A 21,099-nucleotide genomic window follows, 5' to 3' on the forward strand; every position below is an offset into this window, starting at 1 on the left:
ACACTGTGTGCGGTAATGTGTATTTGATTAGCACGCTGTGTATGGTATTGTGTATTTGATTAGCACGCTGTGTACGGTATTGTGTATTTGATTAGCACGCTGTGTACGGTATTGTGCATTTGATTAGCACGCTGTGTACGGTATTGTGTATTTGTTTATCACACTGTGTACGGTGTTGTGTATTTGATTATCAAACAGTGTACGGTATTGTGTTTTTGATTAGCACGCTGTGTACGGTATTGTGTATTTGTTTATCACATTGTGTACGGTACTGTGTATTTGATTAGCACGCTGTGTACGGTATTGTTTTTCTGTTTATACTGTTCATACTGTTGACGATATTGTTTATTTGTTTATCACATTGTGTACGGTATTGTTTATTTGTTTATCAAACAGTGTACGGTACTGTGTATTTGATTATAGCACGCTGTGTACGGTATTGTGTATTTGATTAGTACGCCGGTACGGTATTGTTTTTCTGTTTATCACACTGTTGACGATATTGTTTATTTGTTTATCACACTGTAGACGGTATTGTTTATTTTTTTTATCAAACAGTGTACGGTATTGTTTATTTGTTTATCAAACAGTGTACGGTACTGTGTATTTGATTATAGCACGCTGTGTACGGTATTGTTTATCTGTTTATCACACTGTTGACGATATTGTTTTTCTGTTTATCACACTGTAGACGGTATTGTTTATTTGTTTATCAAACAGTGTACGGTATTGTTTTTCTGTTTATCACACTGTTGACGATATTGTTTATTTGTTTATCACATTGTGTACGGTATTGTGTATTTGATAAGCATGCTGTGTACGGTATTGTGTATTTGATTAGCACGCTGTGTACAGTATTGTGTATTTAATTAGCACACTGTGTACGGAATTGTGTATTTGTTTATCACACTGTGTACGGTATTGTGTATTTGATAAGTAGCTGTGTACGGTATTGTGTATTTGATTAGCACGCTGTGTATGGTATTGTGTATTTGATTAGCATGCTGTCCACGGTATTGTGTATTTGTTTATCACACTGTGTACGGTATTATGTATTTGATTAGCACACTGTGTACGGTATTGTGTATTTCTTTATCACACTGTGTACGGAATTGTGTATTTGATTAGCACGCTGTGTATGGATTGTTTATTTGATTAGCATGCTGTGTACGGTACTGTGTATTTGTTTATCACACAATATATAGTATTGTGTATTTGATTAGCACGCTGTGCACGGTATTATTTATTTGTTTATCACACTGTGTGCGGTAATGTGTATTTGATTAGCACGCTGTGTATGGTATTGTGTATTTGATTAGCACGCTGTGTACGGTATTGTGTATTTGTTTATCACACTGTGTACGGTATTGTGTATTTGATTAGCACGCTGTGTACGGTATTGTGTATTTGTTTATCACACTGTGTACGGTGTTGTGTATTTGATTAGCACGCTGTGTACGGTATTGTGTTTTTGATTAGCACGCTGTGTACGGTATTGTGTATTTGTTTATCACATTGTGTACGGTACTGTGTATTTGATTAGCACGCTGTGTACGGTATTGTTTTTCTGTTTATACTGTTCATACTGTTGACGATATTGTTTATTTGTTTATCACATTGTGTACGGTATTGTTTATTTGTTTATCAAACAGTGTACGGTACTGTGTATTTGATTATAGCACGCTGTGTACGGTATTGTTTATTTGTTTATCACACTGTTGACGATATTGTTTATTTGTTTATCACACTGTTGACGATATTGTTTATTTGTTTATCACACTGTTGACGGTATTGTTTATTTGTTTATCAAACAGTGTACGGTATTGTTTATTTGTTTATCAAACAGTGTACGGTACTGTGTATTTGATTATAGCACGCTGTGTACGGTATTGTTTATCTGTTTATCACACTGTTGACGATATTGTTTATTTGTTTATCACACTGTTGACGGTATTGTTTATTTGTTTATCACACTGTGTACGGTATTGTTTATTTGTTTATCACACTGTTGACGGTATTGTTTATTTGTTTATCACATTGTGTACGGTATTGTTTATTTGATTATCAAACAGTGTACGGTATTGTTTATTAATTTAATACACTGTTGACGATATTGTTTATTTGTTTATCACATTGTGTACGGTATTGTTTATTTGTTTATCAAACAGTGTACGGTACTGTGTATTTGATTAGCACGCTGTGTACGGTATTGTTTATTTGTTTATCACATTGTGTACGGTATTGTTTATTTATTTATCAAACAGTGTACGGTATTGTTTATTTGTTTATCAAACAGTGTACGGTATTGTTTATTTGTTTATCAAACAGTGTACGGTATTGTTTATTTATTTATCAAACAGTGTACGGTATTGTTTATTTGTTTATCACACTGTAGACGGTATTGTTTATTTGTTTATCAAACAGTGTACGGTATTGTTTATTTGTTTATCAAACAGTGTACGGTATTGTTTATTTATTTATCAAACAGTGTACGGTATTGTTTATTTGTTTATCACACTGTAGACGGTATTGTTTATTTGTTTATCAAACAGTGTACGGTATTGTTTATTTGTTTATCAAACAGTGTACGGTATTGTTTACTTATTTATCACACTGTTGACGGTATTGTTTATTTGTTTATCACACTGTAGACGGTATTATTTATTTGTTTATCAAACAGTGTACGAAATTGTTTATTTATTTTGCACACTGTTAACGATATTTATTAAAATCGATAAAACGGTTTTATTGTTTTGTTTCATAAGCCGTTACAGTTTTACGGGTTCGTCCTCCTGAAGGCAACTCGTATGCAGCATGCGGAAGTACATTAGAAGGACAGGTATTGGCCGCTGCCGATTGTCTTTCTCCTCGGGATAACACCTCTGCAAATTTGATGAGAAATTATCTGCATGTAGTAATTAAATTGAAAAGGATATTTCTATTTTTTAGTATGTGTTAGCTATTCAGCAAACATCTATAATTTCAAATACATGCATCAAGTACATGTATGTTAACATGTCATTAACAAAGAAATCACTGCTCTTCCCAATGGAGTCCATATTCCTTCATGGAGTAGATACATAGATTCATCTCAAACAAAATATTTACTCAACAAATAAAGGACATAGATCCGTTTTCCATGAAAACACTAAAAGTCGCTGTGATACACTTCAATGTACATCACTATTAAATCCTACTCTAGTTTGCTCTTGCATTTAAACTTGAAACATTGAAATATGTTTGTCCCATGGGACCTCCGTAAATGATAAGAGCCTTTCAACGGCGTCGCTTGTTTTACTACACGTTACACTTGTACTATGGTCAGCTGACCGTGAAAAACATATTCATCTGATTACGTCACGTGATGCGCAAACTGATTCAAAGATGAAGCTTTGGCGCGTTTGCTTGTACAGTGATAAATTTTATTTTGGAAATCAATTCTTCAGAGACCAATCATTCTACAGATTGTCTTTGAAACCTTAAATCAATGTACAGACGTGGGTATATTTGTCGCCAACCGTCGTAAAATAAAGGGTCTATAAAATGGGTTTGCTTTGTAAGAAAATCCAAGCGAAAGTGTTAAAAGTTTCGGGACAGGTCTACCGAAATAGCAGATAAGGTGATGAGTCCTGTCGAATGTGACAATTGAAAAGCGCGAGATAGATAGTGGCCCCTGTCGTCCGTGCTTTCAATCGATACAAACATTCTCAGGCACCACGTTTTCTCCCTTCCCTATGATAGTGTGCCGAAAAATAGAATTGCGGGAGCAGACGACCGTCGACAATAAATGCATCTGTTTTCCTGCAAATCCCGCCAGGCAGTCGTTTTTCAAGCGCATAAGATTTTGGATGAGTTTACATATTTAACGAAAATGTTTCATGCTACCATTGTGACATGTAATAAATCATTCACAAAGCATATATAAATGTTTTAAGCGCTGACAGTTAAGATATCTTTCACCAGCGTAACATTTTATGTTATTTAAAACTATGAGCGGGTAACTTCTAATGACATTTATTCTTGGTTACTATGTCATGACCATCAATGTTAAGTTGTAAGAAAAAAAGATGCACGAGCTTACACGAGCAATAGGTCTGTTGTTTGTGGTATATATCTCCTGTCATTGGAAGATATAATTAGCGTTATTATTTCTGAGAGGAACAAATCCTAAAATAAAGAGTATAGCATTTGAATACATTTATAAATACACATTTACAAATCTGTGCCAATGCAACGTCACCATAAAACAGACTATTATAGTAATTAAAAGAGGGTTCGAAATAAAAGGGGGGATTCTTTTTCACATTCACGGGCAAGCAATTTAAACAGGACGTTCGTTTTACTTACACGGACAAGCAATTCAAACGGAATGTTCGTTCTCACCTAAATGGATGGAATTATCAACTTTAGGGTATTACTTCATAGGGTCATATCTAAGTATGCTGAACAATTCAACTATGGAAAGTTACAAAGCCATGCATATATTGTACCTGCCTGGTATAACGTTTACAATATCATCAAAACCTAACAACAGTTGGCCAGCAAAGCGAAGGCGTCAGTGCGATGGAAAATATCTACCTTGACTGGTAGGCGTTGTGATACCGATTTCGAATAACACAAAACGTTTAGGTTTTGAATGTGAAAGGCAGAGAAATATAACTACAGGAATTAACATACTCGATACTCCAGGAGTTGCTACCACTGTCGTTATGTCCACCCTCGGAATATTTCATAACAAAACCGAAAAAAAATTGCAGAAAACAACTGACAAATTACAGACCTGAAGAGACTCTCTTTGAAGATATTTGAGACAGCGACGCCCAACTTCAAAGCCACACAGTCAACTACCGTGTATCGTTATTTGGATGTACATCTAAAGACCAAACTACCTGTTTCATCTAGTGTCGCCCACAGAGCCTTCAGTTTTTCAGGGTGCATATAACATCAGTAATTGTAAGTTCTGGAGGATCCAGGATGGAATTAAACTGTTCTACTTCAAGTGAATTGGAAACAGTGAAGCAATGTGAATCACTTACATTATTGTTTATAATGGAATATTTTTCTCACAGGGAAATACCACTATTATGACTTCATCAAATAATATAGATTGTAAAAGGCATGCTACTTTTCTAATAAATCCTTTACGATGTTATATCGATGTCCAAATGAAAAAAAAAATCCATTGACGGAGGAATTGCAATTTGTTAAGACATGATTAAGCTAAAATTAGTTTCGAGGAGAAACGTTTCACAATAATACGAAATATGACCTAGTCTTTTTTTTCGCTTTTAATTTTTACTTTTCGTAACTTAGCTTTGTCAATTTTTGTGTGGCAATACTTCTAGTACTTAAATGATATTTCTGCCTGATAATATCATTTGTAAATTAAATCTGACAGACAGACAGACAATCTTTATTTCCTCTTAAAGAGATTTACATGGTCATTTCATGTCAGAAGTTATTTACAAATTAATTAAACATTTCATATCTTGAATCATTCTATGTATAAAATCTGAGACAGTTATCATTACAACTTGCCATCGTTCATCGTCAAGTAAAATGTCTTGTTTACTGCCGAGTAGAAAGAAACATTTCTATTGTCAAATTTGACGTATTCATAAACATCCAAGTAGTTTACCAGAAATTCTAGCATTTTATCTCGTTTTTCGAATAGACAGTAGCACTGTATAAGAAAATGAACAGTTATATTATCGGTTAATTTGTTACATAATTTTCTTTTTAATGACGATAGCTGAGCTTGATCATTTCACTTAGTTGCCATGTGTAGTTCGGATACTTTAATGCTAGAGTCAAAAGAGGATTTGGGCCATAGTTTTGGTGAACCGAGGCGTAGATTATCAGCTAAAATTAGTTTCGAGGAGAAACGTTTCACAATAATACGAAATATGACCTAGTCTTTTTTTTCGCTTTTAATTTTTACTTTTCGTAACTTAGCTTTGTCAATTTTTGTGTGGCAATACTTCTAGTACTTAAATGATATTTCTGCCTGATAATATCATTTGTAAATGAAGTCTCATAGTGTAAACATTGTGGTAAAACAAGTAGCGATATTTTGTTCATTTTATATTAGAATGTCCACGTTTATATTTAACGCGTGGTAAATAAATGGATAGCGTGGTGAATGCGATAGCGGCACTAATTTTTCAATATCAATGTTGTTTTTACATGGAAATCGTTCGAATGAATTCTTGTCAGATGGAGAATATAAACAAACCAAACCAATGGAGAGCCTATCATGAACTAAATGATATTATAAGGGGGTCATATGTATGTGTAAATATGAATTGCAAATGTATATCAAATGAAATAAATATATGGAAAGAAATTGATATGCATTATGAATAGTGTAGTACATCCTCTATATTCCAGGGGTTACGATCTCTACACCCCTAGACTATCTCAGAGTAAAACTGGAGTCAACAGAATAGAACATGTAACTTAATAATTTGATGTACATCAAAAGAGCGGTATAATGGTACACTTTGGTTGACTGTGTGGCTTTGATGTTAGGCGTCGCTCTCTCTGTTGTCTTCAAAGAAAATCTTTGCTAGCCTGTGATTGGTCAAAAGTTTTCCGCTGAGCTGCCTTCCATTTCACTATGAGATAGTCCAGGGGTGTAGAGATCGTAAGTGATCGGAACCCCTGGAGTATCGAGGATGAGTGTAGTAATGAAGCTACGATAAAATTTCATACGTATTATGTTCAAACTATTTCCTTTTTGTGAAAATATATCAAATAAAAATGTTGAACACATGAATCTCTCAGTCAGGAGAAATGTAGATTGTCTGGTTGTTTCAAATATACATATATAACTTATTTTATGAACACACACATGCCCGTGCCATTGCGCTTTTATTAAATGATAATAGTTATAAAATACGTCGTTAGAAAACTTGTAATTAAGCTACACTTCTTTATTGATGCAAAGACTATAGGAAGACTACATTAACTTGAATGAATCTAGGATCGTCTTTATATCAAACTTATAGTGAACTTCAAAAAGTATCTAACCGAATGGAATGGAAGCCGTATATCTTCATACAATTGTTTAATTCTTATGATTATATTTCTTAATGATGCCTTCTGTTATACATTCGATTTAACAGCATGCTGGCTTTATTTGCTATTAACAATTATACTACCGAACCCGATAAATTCCGGAGGTAAGTCGAACCTCTATGAATGAATTGCAACTTTCAAGATAAACCCGTGTAAATAACGTGGTTTACAGTATTAGAGAAATTCAAAGTTTATAGATGAATATCAAGATTCAAATAATGAATATTGAATATCATATAAAAATGTTTTTTGTACCCATGTAAAATCTCTTCAAAAATAAAAAACAAAATACAAAAAAAAAAAAACTTTCAAGATAAACAAAGATAATACTAGATGTCAGTATTATACCATGATTTAATTAAAAAAAACTAACATGAAATACATATCACAAAAAAATGTGTATTTTTACTTGTTCAATGCTTTCTTACTTTAATAACACATGTATATCATATACCAATTTCGTATATTGTGAATTATTTTGAGGTGAAAGTTCTATTTTCAATGTTAAAAAATATGATGTCGGCTTCACCCACTACACTGCCTTCTGCCTACACCAATCTCCCTAGTATTGAACAGTGACTTTTCTCAGACAATGTCCCAGCAATGGTGCCAAATCAGAGACGCTATATTGGAACATTCAGTCATGGATACCAACCCCATTTCACGTCTCGTTAGCCCAGATCACAGACGTCGTATGGGTAACGGAGGGAAAAATGTTACCGAAATATCCATACGCTTCGATAGACAATTCCGTAATTTATGTGCGTTTAGTAAACTAGCCATCCAAACATTTGACAGTGATATTCAATAGAGCATTTATAAAACAATAGAAGCATGTACATTGAATAGCATGTTGAGTTGATAATTGGTTTACAAACCATTCAAAAGTGGCACTACTGGAAAATACATTGCATAGTATTTTTGTGTGTTTTTTTTATATTTTTTTAACATTGAACTGCTACTTTGTTAATGCTAAATATGGAATCTGTATCACAAAGACTGACCCTCAATATTGTATATGTTTATGATTAAAATGAGGACTAAAAAACACCATTCAATAGGAACATGCCTAAATAAATGCGCTTCTATTTTCGATATCACGTGATATTTAAGATCTTACTTATCTTGTAGATTGAGCTTGCAAGAAAGTCTTCAGGGGAGAATACTCTTCAATCGACCACCTATGTTCATCGTCCATTTCCTTCGTAAAGTGTTTGTCCAAAATATGAATCGATCAACTCAGACGGAAAGAAATTTAATTTAACACTTGGTTTGCTGTCAGGATTTTATATTTTTGGTCTCCAAGTGGATTGAATTGGGCAATATAATCTTGTGTACTCATTGAGGATGACTGGTTTCTGCATGAACTAATGTATTAGTCTGATGAATACAGAATGTTCTCTTCAGTTGGCGTCAATCGGATATCTGTCATGGCGGCCACGGTCGGTTCGAGGAGACATAGCCCGGATCGTTAACATGGCCGGTGGAGTATGATGTGTGTGTGTGTCGTCATCAGATATTGTATTGATGTCATCTGGTATCCAGAAATCAACCGTTTCTTATCATAGAATAAATATAACTTCATATTTACATTTTTTTCTTCACTCTGTCTTAATGAAACTAGTCACAATGTATATCTCAATATGAAGGATCTATTCGGAACGTTGGTGACCGAATTTCACGCCGATTAATTTTAGCGAAATTTCAGTAATAAGTATTTTCTAACAAAGATATACATATATGAACACTGGCATAAACTTCAAAAGGATCATATAGTTTTGAGCAGTCGATATTTGCACTAACCATTTTGAATAAATATACATATGATATGCAATCTGCTATAATCGATACCATATATGTACTGCCATCTAGGGAGCTTAAGATCAGAACGTTTCTTGAAATCATTTTATTTTATTATTTTGAAGGCACCAACCTTTATTTCAAAACAGAAAAAGTGTGTCTTGAAACTGAGTGAGTTGATTGCCTAAATCATTATGAAAATTAATGGGCAATATCTAGGTGTTATCTATATGTGGATGGGACACAATTGTTGTAAATACTTGTAATTTTAGATATATGCAATAAGGTAATTTTGAAAACTTATTCTTTGTGATTGTCATTTAACAAAAGATTCAAATTTTTATTCTTACATCCATTCAAATAATTTTTGTAATGCTTAAAATAGAATTAATTGCTTTCATTTCACTTTCATCACTAGACATTTTGTTTGTGTGTTTAGTTCAAAAGATGTTTGTTTTTCAATCGTGTACCATTCTGTTATTCTATAGGAAGGAGGCTTATAATCATAGACACTGCATAGCGTATTGCCCAATAGATTTTCTACCTAGAGGGTGTGACAACGAAATCACAACTCAATGGGGTAATTCATGAACGTCCAACGCGATGCTTGTGATTTCGTTGTCACAGGTAGAAAATGATTTTTTTTCCATTACAAAAATTAGATAGCCAAAAAACAAACGTTTTCACCGCGACATAGATGTGGTTCCGTCAACATGCGTTACACCGCATGAAGTCATGACGTCACGTAGGCCAATAATTATTTTACAGAAACAGGTACATTGTAAGCGCGCAATCTGTCATACCCTAGGGGTTTATGGAGAAATCTCTCGCGGCTTACACCGGTGACAAATCAGTGAATGATGGGTAAAAATTGGGTAATACCATCGACTTAGTCAATATTACCAACGCAGTCATGGTATTGTCTATATTCTCTGCAGTGAAGTGTAAAAACTAATTATATTAACCAGTGGAAACAGACAAATGACAAATATTTCTCTCATTGTTTTGTGGTTTGATAACTTGTTGTCTCCCTAATTCCCAGACACCATCTAGCTGTTGCGTGTGAAGGGGCGATTGTTGACGACTAGCGGTGCATTTGACTATGTACAGTTGACTGTTGGCTGTCCGCAAGTGTGTTTCTTCATGTTATAAATGTGATAGTTGCCTGTCCGGGGTTGCGTGCATATGACCAACTTGCATCGTATATAACATCGCATTCAGCAGCCCCCGGGTATCTTGGTCTGTTCGATACTTGTTGCGTGTTGGGCACGATGATTTTACGCGCTGTCCTGCGTGCTTTGCATTCGTGTTGCTGAGGATAAGCATAAATATTTAATTCGGCGCCCGCAAAATAATTCTCCATTGTCTATTCCAATCATCATTGTTTCGTAGTTCCTTTGGCATTAGGGTCAGAGCCGCCGTAAAGCATGTAGTTGGAGAAACACATGGCAGACAAGGAGAGATTATCCGTCTCTCAACCGATCCAGAGAGATGGAGAGAGAGAGGGATCGTATGGGCATTATCTCTAAACAAACTGTTACAAGTCACCTAATATTCATCTATCTTTATCTAAATTACGCTGGATGATTTAGAAATCTATATCAAAATTTATGAAAAGGGAGAATTCAGTCTTTGACAATTTCTTGTGTCAGTCTCCGATCAACCACCTAGACCTTCATGGATGTGATAATATGATTAAATCGCCGTTAAATAGGATGTTGGAATTCACGAAAGGAAAAGGCTCTGAGAATCTTACAGTTCCAGCCAAACCTGATATCCACTGGTCATTTGCGGACAACCGGTTATTATTGACAAATTAAGAAGGACTATCAAGAGTTTTCTCTTTTTTGGCTTTATAAAGCCTGATTGCCTATACATTACCATATAGGCAGTATAATGTCCCTAGCAACCACGGTGACTGTAATAACAGTTTTATTCTGTCTAAAATAAAGCAAGAATGTAAATGTATGGATTGATCATCATTATGACTGCGTATACGGTTGTATGAACAGCGTTATATAGAATATATTCGTTTCTAACTGCGTTTATACTGCCGTATATTCAGTCAGTATAAAGATCAATCCATAAATATTTTACAATTTTAACGGTCATTGAGCAATAGACGACAGACCCATGTAGAAGCACGCCATAAGCATTCGGCAGGGAAATTCACTCTTATTAAACATGTAGAATGGCAAGAACTCACAGTAACTAACACTGGATGGTCAGGAGGATAAACTTTACGACATACAATAATAACATCCTACGGTGAAACGATTAAAATGTGAAAGGTGATCTGGAGACAAGAAATATTTAATGTATTTAATATGGAGGAAGGCAGTGCTTTTACCTATTATTGTACTGTCTTTCTCCATGTTTACTGCAATGTGGTATTATCCAAATGATAAACATGTTAGGGTTAAATGTACGTTTTGTTTGGATTGTTTTCACAATATTTGATATACTTGTTACATAGTGTATCTTTTATAGAAATAAGTATCTACATTTCCTATATATGACGAGCAAGTGGTGAAGCAGAGACATAGACCTTTTTTAGTTCAGGAGTACCAGGTTTTCATATAATATATATCATGAATAAGATATCATATTAACATTGCATTGTTTCAATATACTGAACGATTTTTGTCGGAATTATGATTTTCTTTTTAAAGCATATTTTGAATTTGATCCACATGACAAAAGATTTAGAGATCTTTGATTCACGTTTCCGTCAAAAATGAAGATAATGAAACGCATACGTGATTCCATGTTTCCAAAATAACTATTTAATTCTATCCTCCTGGCTTCACCAAAACCCGCCAAGATGCAATTATGCTTTGTCATATTCTATGATGGTGTTTTTTGTTAATTTGAATACACAAACATTTTATATGTCATTAAATGTGACAGCTTTTTTTAAAACTCTATAGAAGAGTATTACTATGTTTCAAAGTATATACCTTTTGGTAAAGAAGGAAAAAAATAGATTCAATAAAGATTGGCAAAAATGGTTAAAACTAGTGGAACTTGCAAACCCCTGACAGTTTGTCCACATTTAAAATTGAAATGAAATAGCTATTTTATACATGTTTTTCCATGTCATGCTTGCACTATGTATACATTTGTATTGATCTATCTGTGAACTGATATCTATTTTCTGTGTATACATTTGTATAGATCTGTGAACTAACATCCATTTCTGTCTCTTTTTCTTTCCTTTTCATCCACGTTTTCAAAATAGCAATTAAATTCTTTTCTATTCACCTGGCTTAAACAAAACCCGCAAGGCACAATTATGCTTCGTTATTTCTTCTAGTGTATGAGAGGAAAATGCCAGAATGAAAGTAAATTAGAGTAATGTGCATGTATATGTGGCAAATGTAGTTTTTGTTAAAACATTGTTTGGAAAATAGAAGATAAAAAATATGTCAGACTTATTATTTATAAGATAATGATGGTGATGCTGTTAGTTACCTTACGATACTACAGAATAGATTATAGAAAAAGCTTGTGATGTGTAGTATTCCGCATGTATATTTGTTACGAAAGATAATTAAGTGTAACAATTGTATACAAACAAAATCAAGGACCTTGATATAATGGTTTAGACAAATATAATGCATTTGAATTATTCTAACACTATAAATGTATTACACACATAGAATGTCATCACTCTCTGTTTCAAATCTTGTCATATGTTCCAAGGGAAGCAACTCAAATATAATGTAGAACAATTGTTGTAAAATACGTGACATATATATAATTATTGCATATAGTTGCATTGGCAAATTGCAGTAGGATTCGGAGTTCGATGTGGAGGTCGGATTGTACAGACAATATATCTTCAGGTCATTTTGACGTGAAAAAAATCTTGACATGAACTGGACCTGAAATTAAGGTCAATTCAACCTGAAATTGACTTGAATTCACATGAAATTGATCTAAAAAAATTCATGTAAAATTTAGGTCAATTCTAGGTAAATTTCAGGACAGGACTTTGTACTGAGAAATGTCACCTGGCATTGGCCTGAACTGACCTGAAATATTATGCCTGTGTATACATGTAACCATCTGACTCACGCGCGATCGGCCGTTGCGGTCCCACACTGGTAAAACAATATGACAATACATGCTTATAATGCACATATTATAATTATAATGTTTTGTAGGATGTTGTATTTTTCTCCTTTTTCTCATTTGAAATAAATAAACGCGAACTTATATCTTAATTGTTTTTTAGGTAATAGCTGATTAGGAAAACTAAAAAATTCAATAAACCACTTTAAGAACGACCGCATTATGTTCACGGAATAATAAGTATAATCAGCTATGTAAGCCACTGGTATATATTGGCAAGCTATATATATAGGCGATTGAGTACCTGTAGATCGTGAGTTCGAGGCCTGGATAGGGAACGAGTCATAAAATTGTCATTTTTTGTCACTTCTGCTGCGGAGATATCATTTAATTACTAAATCAAAATGTATTATATACAGTATGTGATATCTAGAATGTCTAGCTTTGATTGTCCTGTCGGAATTCATTAATTGTACTCCGTTGATAATGAGTAAATTTGATATGATGCAGTTAATATAATATAATTAAAAAACATTTACCAGTAGGGAACAAAAATCGGTCCATGATACAGGTACAGCCATTGGTGCGTGTTTTCATACGAGACTATTATTCAATACGTTACACTGAACCATCCCACAGTAACAACTATCTTTGGACAGAAATGGAAAAAATCAAATAGCATCAACATAAACATATCTTATCTATTGAAGTTTTAAAATATCGATGATCAATGGCAGTCTATCCATGTTATGTAATGCATGCCTTACGTGGTAAACAGGTGAGATTAAAATGTGTTTGCTCAGTACTTATATTGTAGTGTAGGTATTATTATCCATTTATACTAGTGATATGTTTCAGGCCACTCAATCACCTCTTTTGTACAAAGGTTCTTAAGAACAAAACTATGTGTTTGATTAATGGCTAATCTTAGAGATTACTGTTGTGTGTCTAGTAAATTCAGACAAAAATACTAAAAAAATCTTCATGATTCGACACATATTTCTGTCACCAAATAACAAATTACATTGCTAGACTAATGTCTCTAGCAGGTATATTATATACCTGAGGCTTTTGTGTTATATAATTCGACCTTCATGTTCAGCGTTTCGAAAGTTATATAATAAGAACATTTTTTATGATTGAAATGCCTTCCTACTGTATTTGCTAGTTTAAAGTCATACAATTTACAATCCCAATATACATGTCAAGGTAAAAAAGGACTAGATTAGTTTGCTTTTTACTGTTTTTTATTTTCGTTATTTGGGTTTTCCTTCTTTTTTTTTTTTTTTTTTTTTACAAAAATCGATATTTTAAAGTACAGGTTGCATTGGTGACGGCGGTGTTTCGTTGCACGATTATATAACAATGATTACTAGATAAACAATTACAAGGCAATTCACAGGAACTTTGTGACACAGCTCCATGATTGTACTAGACAATGCAGAGTGATGTAGCATAACTTATATTGGATTTTTAATTATGATGGATATTGCCAATCGTGTATTTGTTGAACGATATTTTAATGCTGAGTTTTGTATGTGAAAAGATGTAGAGAAGTTAATGTTTGCGTAACAAATAAACATACATGAATACTGGTGTTGAATCTAGTAATAGCATAGGAAGCATTGCACAACCTCTTTATATACAAGAATGATGATATGAGATCAGGTACATTATATGAATTCTGTTTTAAAAATATTATAATAAAATCAAATCGTCTTTGGCTGTTTATTTAAAAAGTCATATTTTACATGTATCATACAAAAGCACGAACTAGAGAATATTTCAAATTCCGATTTGTAGGCCTAATATATATATACAAAAATAGTTCAAATACATTGATCATAATTTGAAGAAAAAACAAACAATGTTTTAGGTATTTGTGAATGTTGAGCAGAAAATAATGATGTTGTATGGTTTTCATAACGACGACTTATAACTATTTTCCTGTAGTATTGTGTTTAAGTAGTACGTCATAATTTTTTGTGATAATTATGTCTGGTAAAATGGAATAATCTCCAAATTAATGTGTGACTTCAGAAATGGAAAATAAAACGAAATTGCTGCTGGAAAAAAACCCACAAATTTTATTATTTAAGCTTTGATGTCACTTATTTTGTTTAAATTTCTGTGAATTCTTTTCATAACCCGATGAAATTAAAAAAATAGTGACATTAATGCATATGATTAATTTTATAATCTATTTGATAAAATAAAGAATATCTAAATATCCCATTCTAGTAATTTTTCAAGGGATTATTTTTCCGCATCAATACGCAACGTCAGTGTTTCTGTTGTGACGTCACGATGACGTCGGATTTTCACGCCATTCTTGGACTTTTTTTCATAGTGGTATGCAAAAAAAGTATTGGCCAATCTGAAAGCCAGAATTAGTATGAAAACAAAGAAAAAATATTCATATGTACTTATAACGTTAAGCGTATTGTAAATCCGTGCAAATTTCATTTCATTTTCTTATTCGTTTTCTTACATTTGCAAATTTGGCAAAAGAAAGAAATCTGTAAGACTATTGTTAAATCGTGTAGATACATAAGAAAGGCACATCCTAAATCCGAGCACATGCATTTATTATCATATCTTGTTTTTGCTCGCCACGGTAAGCAAAAATAATAGAAAGCCACAAGACTTGTATATGTAAGTCATCTAGTTTTAAGAAAAGTCTATCTAAAAAAAAATGGTTTATTTTATTTTATTTATATATATACATATATATTTGTTTTGCTCTCCAAGGTTAGCAAAACTAAAAGAAATCTGCAAGCTGCATTATTATATTATCTACTTATAAGTAAAAAATATTGAAAGTCCATTCACATTTAAAGTTTAAATGTACCAAAAGAAAGACTTCAATTCTCATATGAAGAGAACATTCCTATTTACAGAAACACTACACAAATTGCATGACCAATCATATAGTCAGCTAAAAATTGCTACACTGAAGCAAATTTGCTACTAATCGTGCACGCAGCACGATCGAAACATATATGCAACGATCAGCATTACAAACATTAAAATATACATCATGGCCCAAGAACTTTCTTGCATGCCCCCAGTTGCGCGTGTCCTTAAGGCGTATGTGGCGTTGTCCCACTGCGTCATGATTGCCTTGCGAGCGCCGGGCCAGGTCTGGGATCCGTGAAGTCGGAACTGATAAGGGGAGCACGGACCAAAGAAACACGTGAACGCCAGGACGGGATCAGTCACCATCAACTTCACTACAACATCAAAATCTCTAAAGTTAAATAAATGTCGGTGCATCAAATACTTACGAGTTCAAAATGTATAAGCATTAGCTTCCATGCTTTACTGGATTCATATTGCTCGACAACTTACACGAAGATGACAATGCTGCCTCTTACGAATTACACATGTATAATGTGATATTTTATGTAACACTGGCGGCAGTTTCTGGACATCACTTTTACTTGTATAGACATACATGCGTAAAAACTTTCGGATATTTTACAATTTACATTAGTGTTGTGTGAGTGCACATAAGACTAGTTATTACATCGTAATTTTGCCATATACATAATACCATCCGAACATCTTACCAACCAGATGACTATACTTACGGAAGTTGGGTCTGTTGCCGTTAAGAGTGGCCAATTGGTCCATGTAGTTGATGAAGTCTACCTGGATAGTGTGTCGTTTTGACGTAACGAAGCGGGCTGCCATCTGTTCTCGCTTCATTTTGATATCCTCCCACATATCCTCCTTACTGGGCAAGGTGACGTCACCCTGTAAGTAAGGTCAAAGAAGCGTGGTGAAGGCAATGAAGCGTGGTTATAAAGATAAGGTTAGGTAATGTTTCGTGGTTATTAAAGTAAAGACCATGAAGCATGGTTATTAAGGTAAGGTCAATGAATCATGGTTATTACGGTAAAATTAGTAACGCGTGATTATGAATGTATTGATTGTATTGATTGATTGATTGATTGATTGATTGATTTGTAAGGTCAATGAAGCTTGGTTATGAAAGTAAGGTTAATAAAGTGTGAATTTTAAGGTACAGTCAATGAAGCGAAAACAGATCATAAAACCGTTATTTAGTGTACAAATATCTTATAATAATATAAAGATTAATCTAAATTTCATCAGGGCATTGCATCTATCTTAGTTACCACTTAACCATGTCAATAATTTATATATTCATCTTTTGAATGTTGAACGTTTAATGGAATCAACCCTCCAACGCTACTACAGTCTGATACAGACAAAAATGCTTTTCATTTTCCAATTGTAGTTCAAATTAACAATTGTATATCGGTAGAAAAAGTTAATGTCCTACCTTGAAAACACGTGTAGCTAGTCGACACTGCATCTCTGAGACTGGCATAAGAGCTCCGATTGGTTGGAAGCAGCCAATCACCGCCAGGGTATGTCTGGACTGCTCGGGAGGGAAAATGTACTTGTACATCTCGATCTTATTATCTTTCACATCCAACACAGATTTGTCGATGAAAGGAAAACCAAACACATACCCTGTGGCCAGTATGACGTGGTCAAGGTTCTCTATTTTACTGTCGTCATCAAAAATGACGCCAGTCCGCGTGAACCGCTTGATATTCGGCTTGATAACGATGGATCCGCAGGATATCCGGTTAGGGAGTTCGTCATTTGCTGTTGGATGTTGTTGTAACGGGCCGTGTTCGGGCTCAAGAGCGTATGCCTTGTGGTCAATGCGCCCGTTTAACCACTTCTTCGCCATCCAGTTCACCAGATTGACCGGAAGTGCGTTGAGGAGTGAGTCGAGCCATCTCCGCACGACAATCATATCGACAGGGAGTCCAGATCCGCCCGTACGGGAAAATACCCAGCTTCCTCTTCTTGTCGACAAGTACACCTGTGATCAATCAGAAAACATTGAGAAAAGAAAAGAGAAATCCATTGCTGGAGACCCACGAGTGATCGCACAACACTATGGTACACTTATATTAGCACAGTCATCCGTGGGTCTCCGACGATGAAAGAAATTGTGAAATGTCGCTCTTCGTCAAATTTGGTGGCCTTCAATTATCAATACATTTTACTGCTATTTATTTTCATTATTGAAGACGTCTGTGAATACATAAATGTAATGTAAAAGTGTGAATGTCAAATACAAGATCAGAGTATGAAATGTTAGTCAATATATAGTGTACCTGGGAAGCCACCCGGCTGAGCTCCACAGCGGCGTCGCCTCCAGAGTTCCCAATACCAATGACTACCACGGATTTGCCTTCATAGCCATGGGTGTTCTTGTAGGTGTGAGAGTGAATGACTTTGCCTTGGAATTCTTTTAGGCCGGGGAAATCCGGCATGTTCTCATGGGCATGGTGACCAGTACAGACAAGAACCGCGTCGAATATGAAATCTTCTTCCTTACCGGTTTTACTGTCTTTTATCTTTATATCCCATTGTCCTGTCTTATAAAAGTCAGCTGTGGGTTTGATCTTCAACACCTGGAAATATTAACAAATATCAAAAGTGGTTACGTGATGAATGAGCAATTTCGCTTATTGGATAGCTGAACAGTAAAACAGAGCAATTACTCTTACAAGGATATGACAAGACTGGTACCTTATTTCGAGATCAATACCAACCTATATGTACCTCATCACATAAAAACATACAAAATTGTCAATATTTCAGGATTTTTTCCATTGAATTTTATGTTATGGAGATAACGCAAAAACCTAAGAGTACGTGCAGATTTTTTGTGTTATATCTTCATAACATAAAAAGCAAAATACAAACTAATTCTTACGATTTAATTTACTAAAGATAATCTCTTCAAACTTCCAAATTCATTATCGGACTCTTTTATGAAATCATTACGTCGTTATCTCAGCTTATCAGAAGCGACGTTACAAACGCTTACGCCAATTGTTTCCGTTTATGGGATGATAAAGCAATGCTTAAGCTAATGAAAATGCTCGTCACAACCCAAATTGAATTATACAATGTACATATAACAATATTATATCACAACGTCTCCTTCTTTAATCATAACCATACCTCTGTTTGGAACCTTATACGCTTCTTTAGGTTGAAGTGATCCACGTAGGTATCGAAGTAGCGTTTAACGTGAGTGTTATGGAGGAACATGGGGTACTCGTTGGGGATTGGGAAGTCGCTGTATGACATCATCTCCTTGCTGGTATTGATGACTGTCGACTTCATCACGCATGCCTGGCCGGCTCTCACAGACTCCGTGTAATTCCATAGCCCTCCTGTTCCGCAAAAAACAACACAATGCACTTTAAACCAACTTATATTCGCACAGCTTAATTTCGCTTTTTTCCCGGATAACAACCTTTTCACGATGATTTATTTTCGCGATGAAGACCTTTTTGGTTCTACTTTACCCGATTTTGAAAGATTTTCGCAGTTAATTATTTACGCAATTTTTCTTTACCCACAATATACGTGAAATTTAAATTCACGCAAATTTCAGTTGTTTACAATATTTTAACCACGTCTGTAAGCGTGTTATATTCATGCAAGTGGCTTTTAAGGTAAACAAATACAGTATACGTGTTAATGTTTATTCATAAGGTGTTTTTCTTTGGTGAGCACCTATTTAAGAAAAAAACTATAAGACGTCATATAATAAATAATTTTGAAGTGTTGTGTTGATAAGGTAACTAGAACTAATATACGTACCCGGCCTACTATACCTTTCGGCCGGGAACACAAATTGGTCCCTATGTGTCGTAGTGGAGCACTGCCTCCGAAAATCATTCAGGCACAGTTGTATATACTTTTTTGTAGGTTTCCTATTATTTTATGCGTATACAAGCATTTACGTATTATTTTTGTCCAAAACAAAACATAACTACCATTCTTTATATCTACCGTACCGCTCACAAGACGTCAAATTCACAATTTGTGGACTTGGCGTATAAATTCCCTTCAGAAAGACCTTCATATGTATGAAAATTTGATATTTTATGTGGTTCAGTTTTATTGCCTAGTAGGTAAGCGATATCAAACAAGTACGATATAATGCAAACAGACGTTTTATAATGGTTTGCATAATCATTACTTTGCTCCATTAGCAATAATAGGCATCAATTGTAGATCTAAAGACGACATCATTTTCTGTCTAAAAGTCTTTTGAGCTACAATATTGCAGCTAACACATAAACTGTAGTGTGTTATACACGGTATTACCTACTTGTAATCAACATAATTAATTAGCTATGAGACAAAAAATAGTACTCCCAAGGACGTTTATTTACGAACGAATTTATGCAGACATTTAGTACTACGTCATAACTTACTTTTCTCTGTGGCTAGCTACATATGGTCTATCCCTGACATACCTATATCGTCCGTCCTTTCGAAACACGTAGGTTCTAAGCCTTCATCCAAAGAACACTTGATGGCTGCAATGCCACTAGCACCCGCCCCGATAACGGCAACTGTTTTCATTTCTGATGCCTTTGAAATTGTGTCCTATTAAAGAAAAATACACTGCCGTAGGCAGATAGTAAAATATCTCTGCCTTATCAGTCGGCTGCCGTCAACATTTGACCTTGGCCTATTATCAAGTAAGGCTGACATTTTAAAACACCTTAATGTTGATCACGTGAATCAGGAGAAAGGTGAATCTAGCAAAACAATCACGTTTAAAAATGCGTTTTGCATACATACAATGTATGCATGTGCAATAACGCAAAGACATGGTTTTATTTTAAGTATATACACATCCATTATTGCCCTTTCCATGATTTAAAAATCGCACGTTAAAAGAAAAATAAATCCCATGAGATTTTTTGGATTTTTATCACTTCTCATTGGTCAAAATATGCCACGTGACCACCAAGAAAAATATATTACCGAATATTCCGGAAATAGCCTATAAAAGTATTTGTATATTGCTGTTGGTTTAGATAATGTTACCGTAACACTTATGCTGGGGCTTTGACATAATGTCACCACAATTATCATATATATATATATGCAGTATAAGTATTTACATACGACCAATCTCGAATATTGTTGCAACACTTGCAACACTCAGGCGCCATTTTCTTATTTTTAAAGGGAAATTATTGATCTAGAAGAGGCCTCGTTTTGCTTTTTATTTAGTATTGATATATCGTAAATAGACAACACACACGATAAAAAAGAACC

The 21,099-nt window shown here is 34.4% G+C and overlaps 1 protein-coding gene across 3 annotated transcripts; it reads right to left on the minus strand.

Moving 5' to 3' along the window:
• Positions 1–14,228: 14,228 nt before the first annotated feature.
• LOC138321872 (flavin-containing monooxygenase 5-like) lies at positions 14,229–20,674 on the minus strand. Of its 3 annotated transcripts, none has more exons than XM_069265876.1 (6): positions 20,286–20,662; positions 18,976–19,190; positions 18,120–18,419; positions 17,267–17,821; positions 16,551–16,716; positions 14,229–16,190 (listed from the first exon to the last, which is right to left on the minus strand). In XM_069265876.1, the coding sequence occupies exons 1-6, from the start codon at positions 20,392–20,394 to the stop codon at positions 15,928–15,930; spliced, it is 1,608 nt and encodes a 535-aa protein (XP_069121977.1). In that variant the 5' UTR covers positions 20,395–20,662; the 3' UTR covers positions 14,229–15,927. The 3 variants fall into 3 exon arrangements, with proteins under 3 accessions (XP_069121977.1, XP_069121978.1, XP_069121979.1); XM_069265877.1 differs by having other exon boundaries at positions 20,244–20,382; XM_069265878.1 differs by having other exon boundaries at positions 16,067–16,190; positions 16,534–16,716; positions 20,286–20,674.
• Positions 20,675–21,099: the final 425 nt, after the last annotated feature.

The sequence above is a fragment of the Argopecten irradians genome, chromosome 4 (assembly GCF_041381155.1).
Source record: "Argopecten irradians isolate NY chromosome 4, Ai_NY, whole genome shotgun sequence".
NCBI lineage: Eukaryota > Metazoa > Mollusca > Bivalvia > Pectinida > Pectinidae > Argopecten > Argopecten irradians.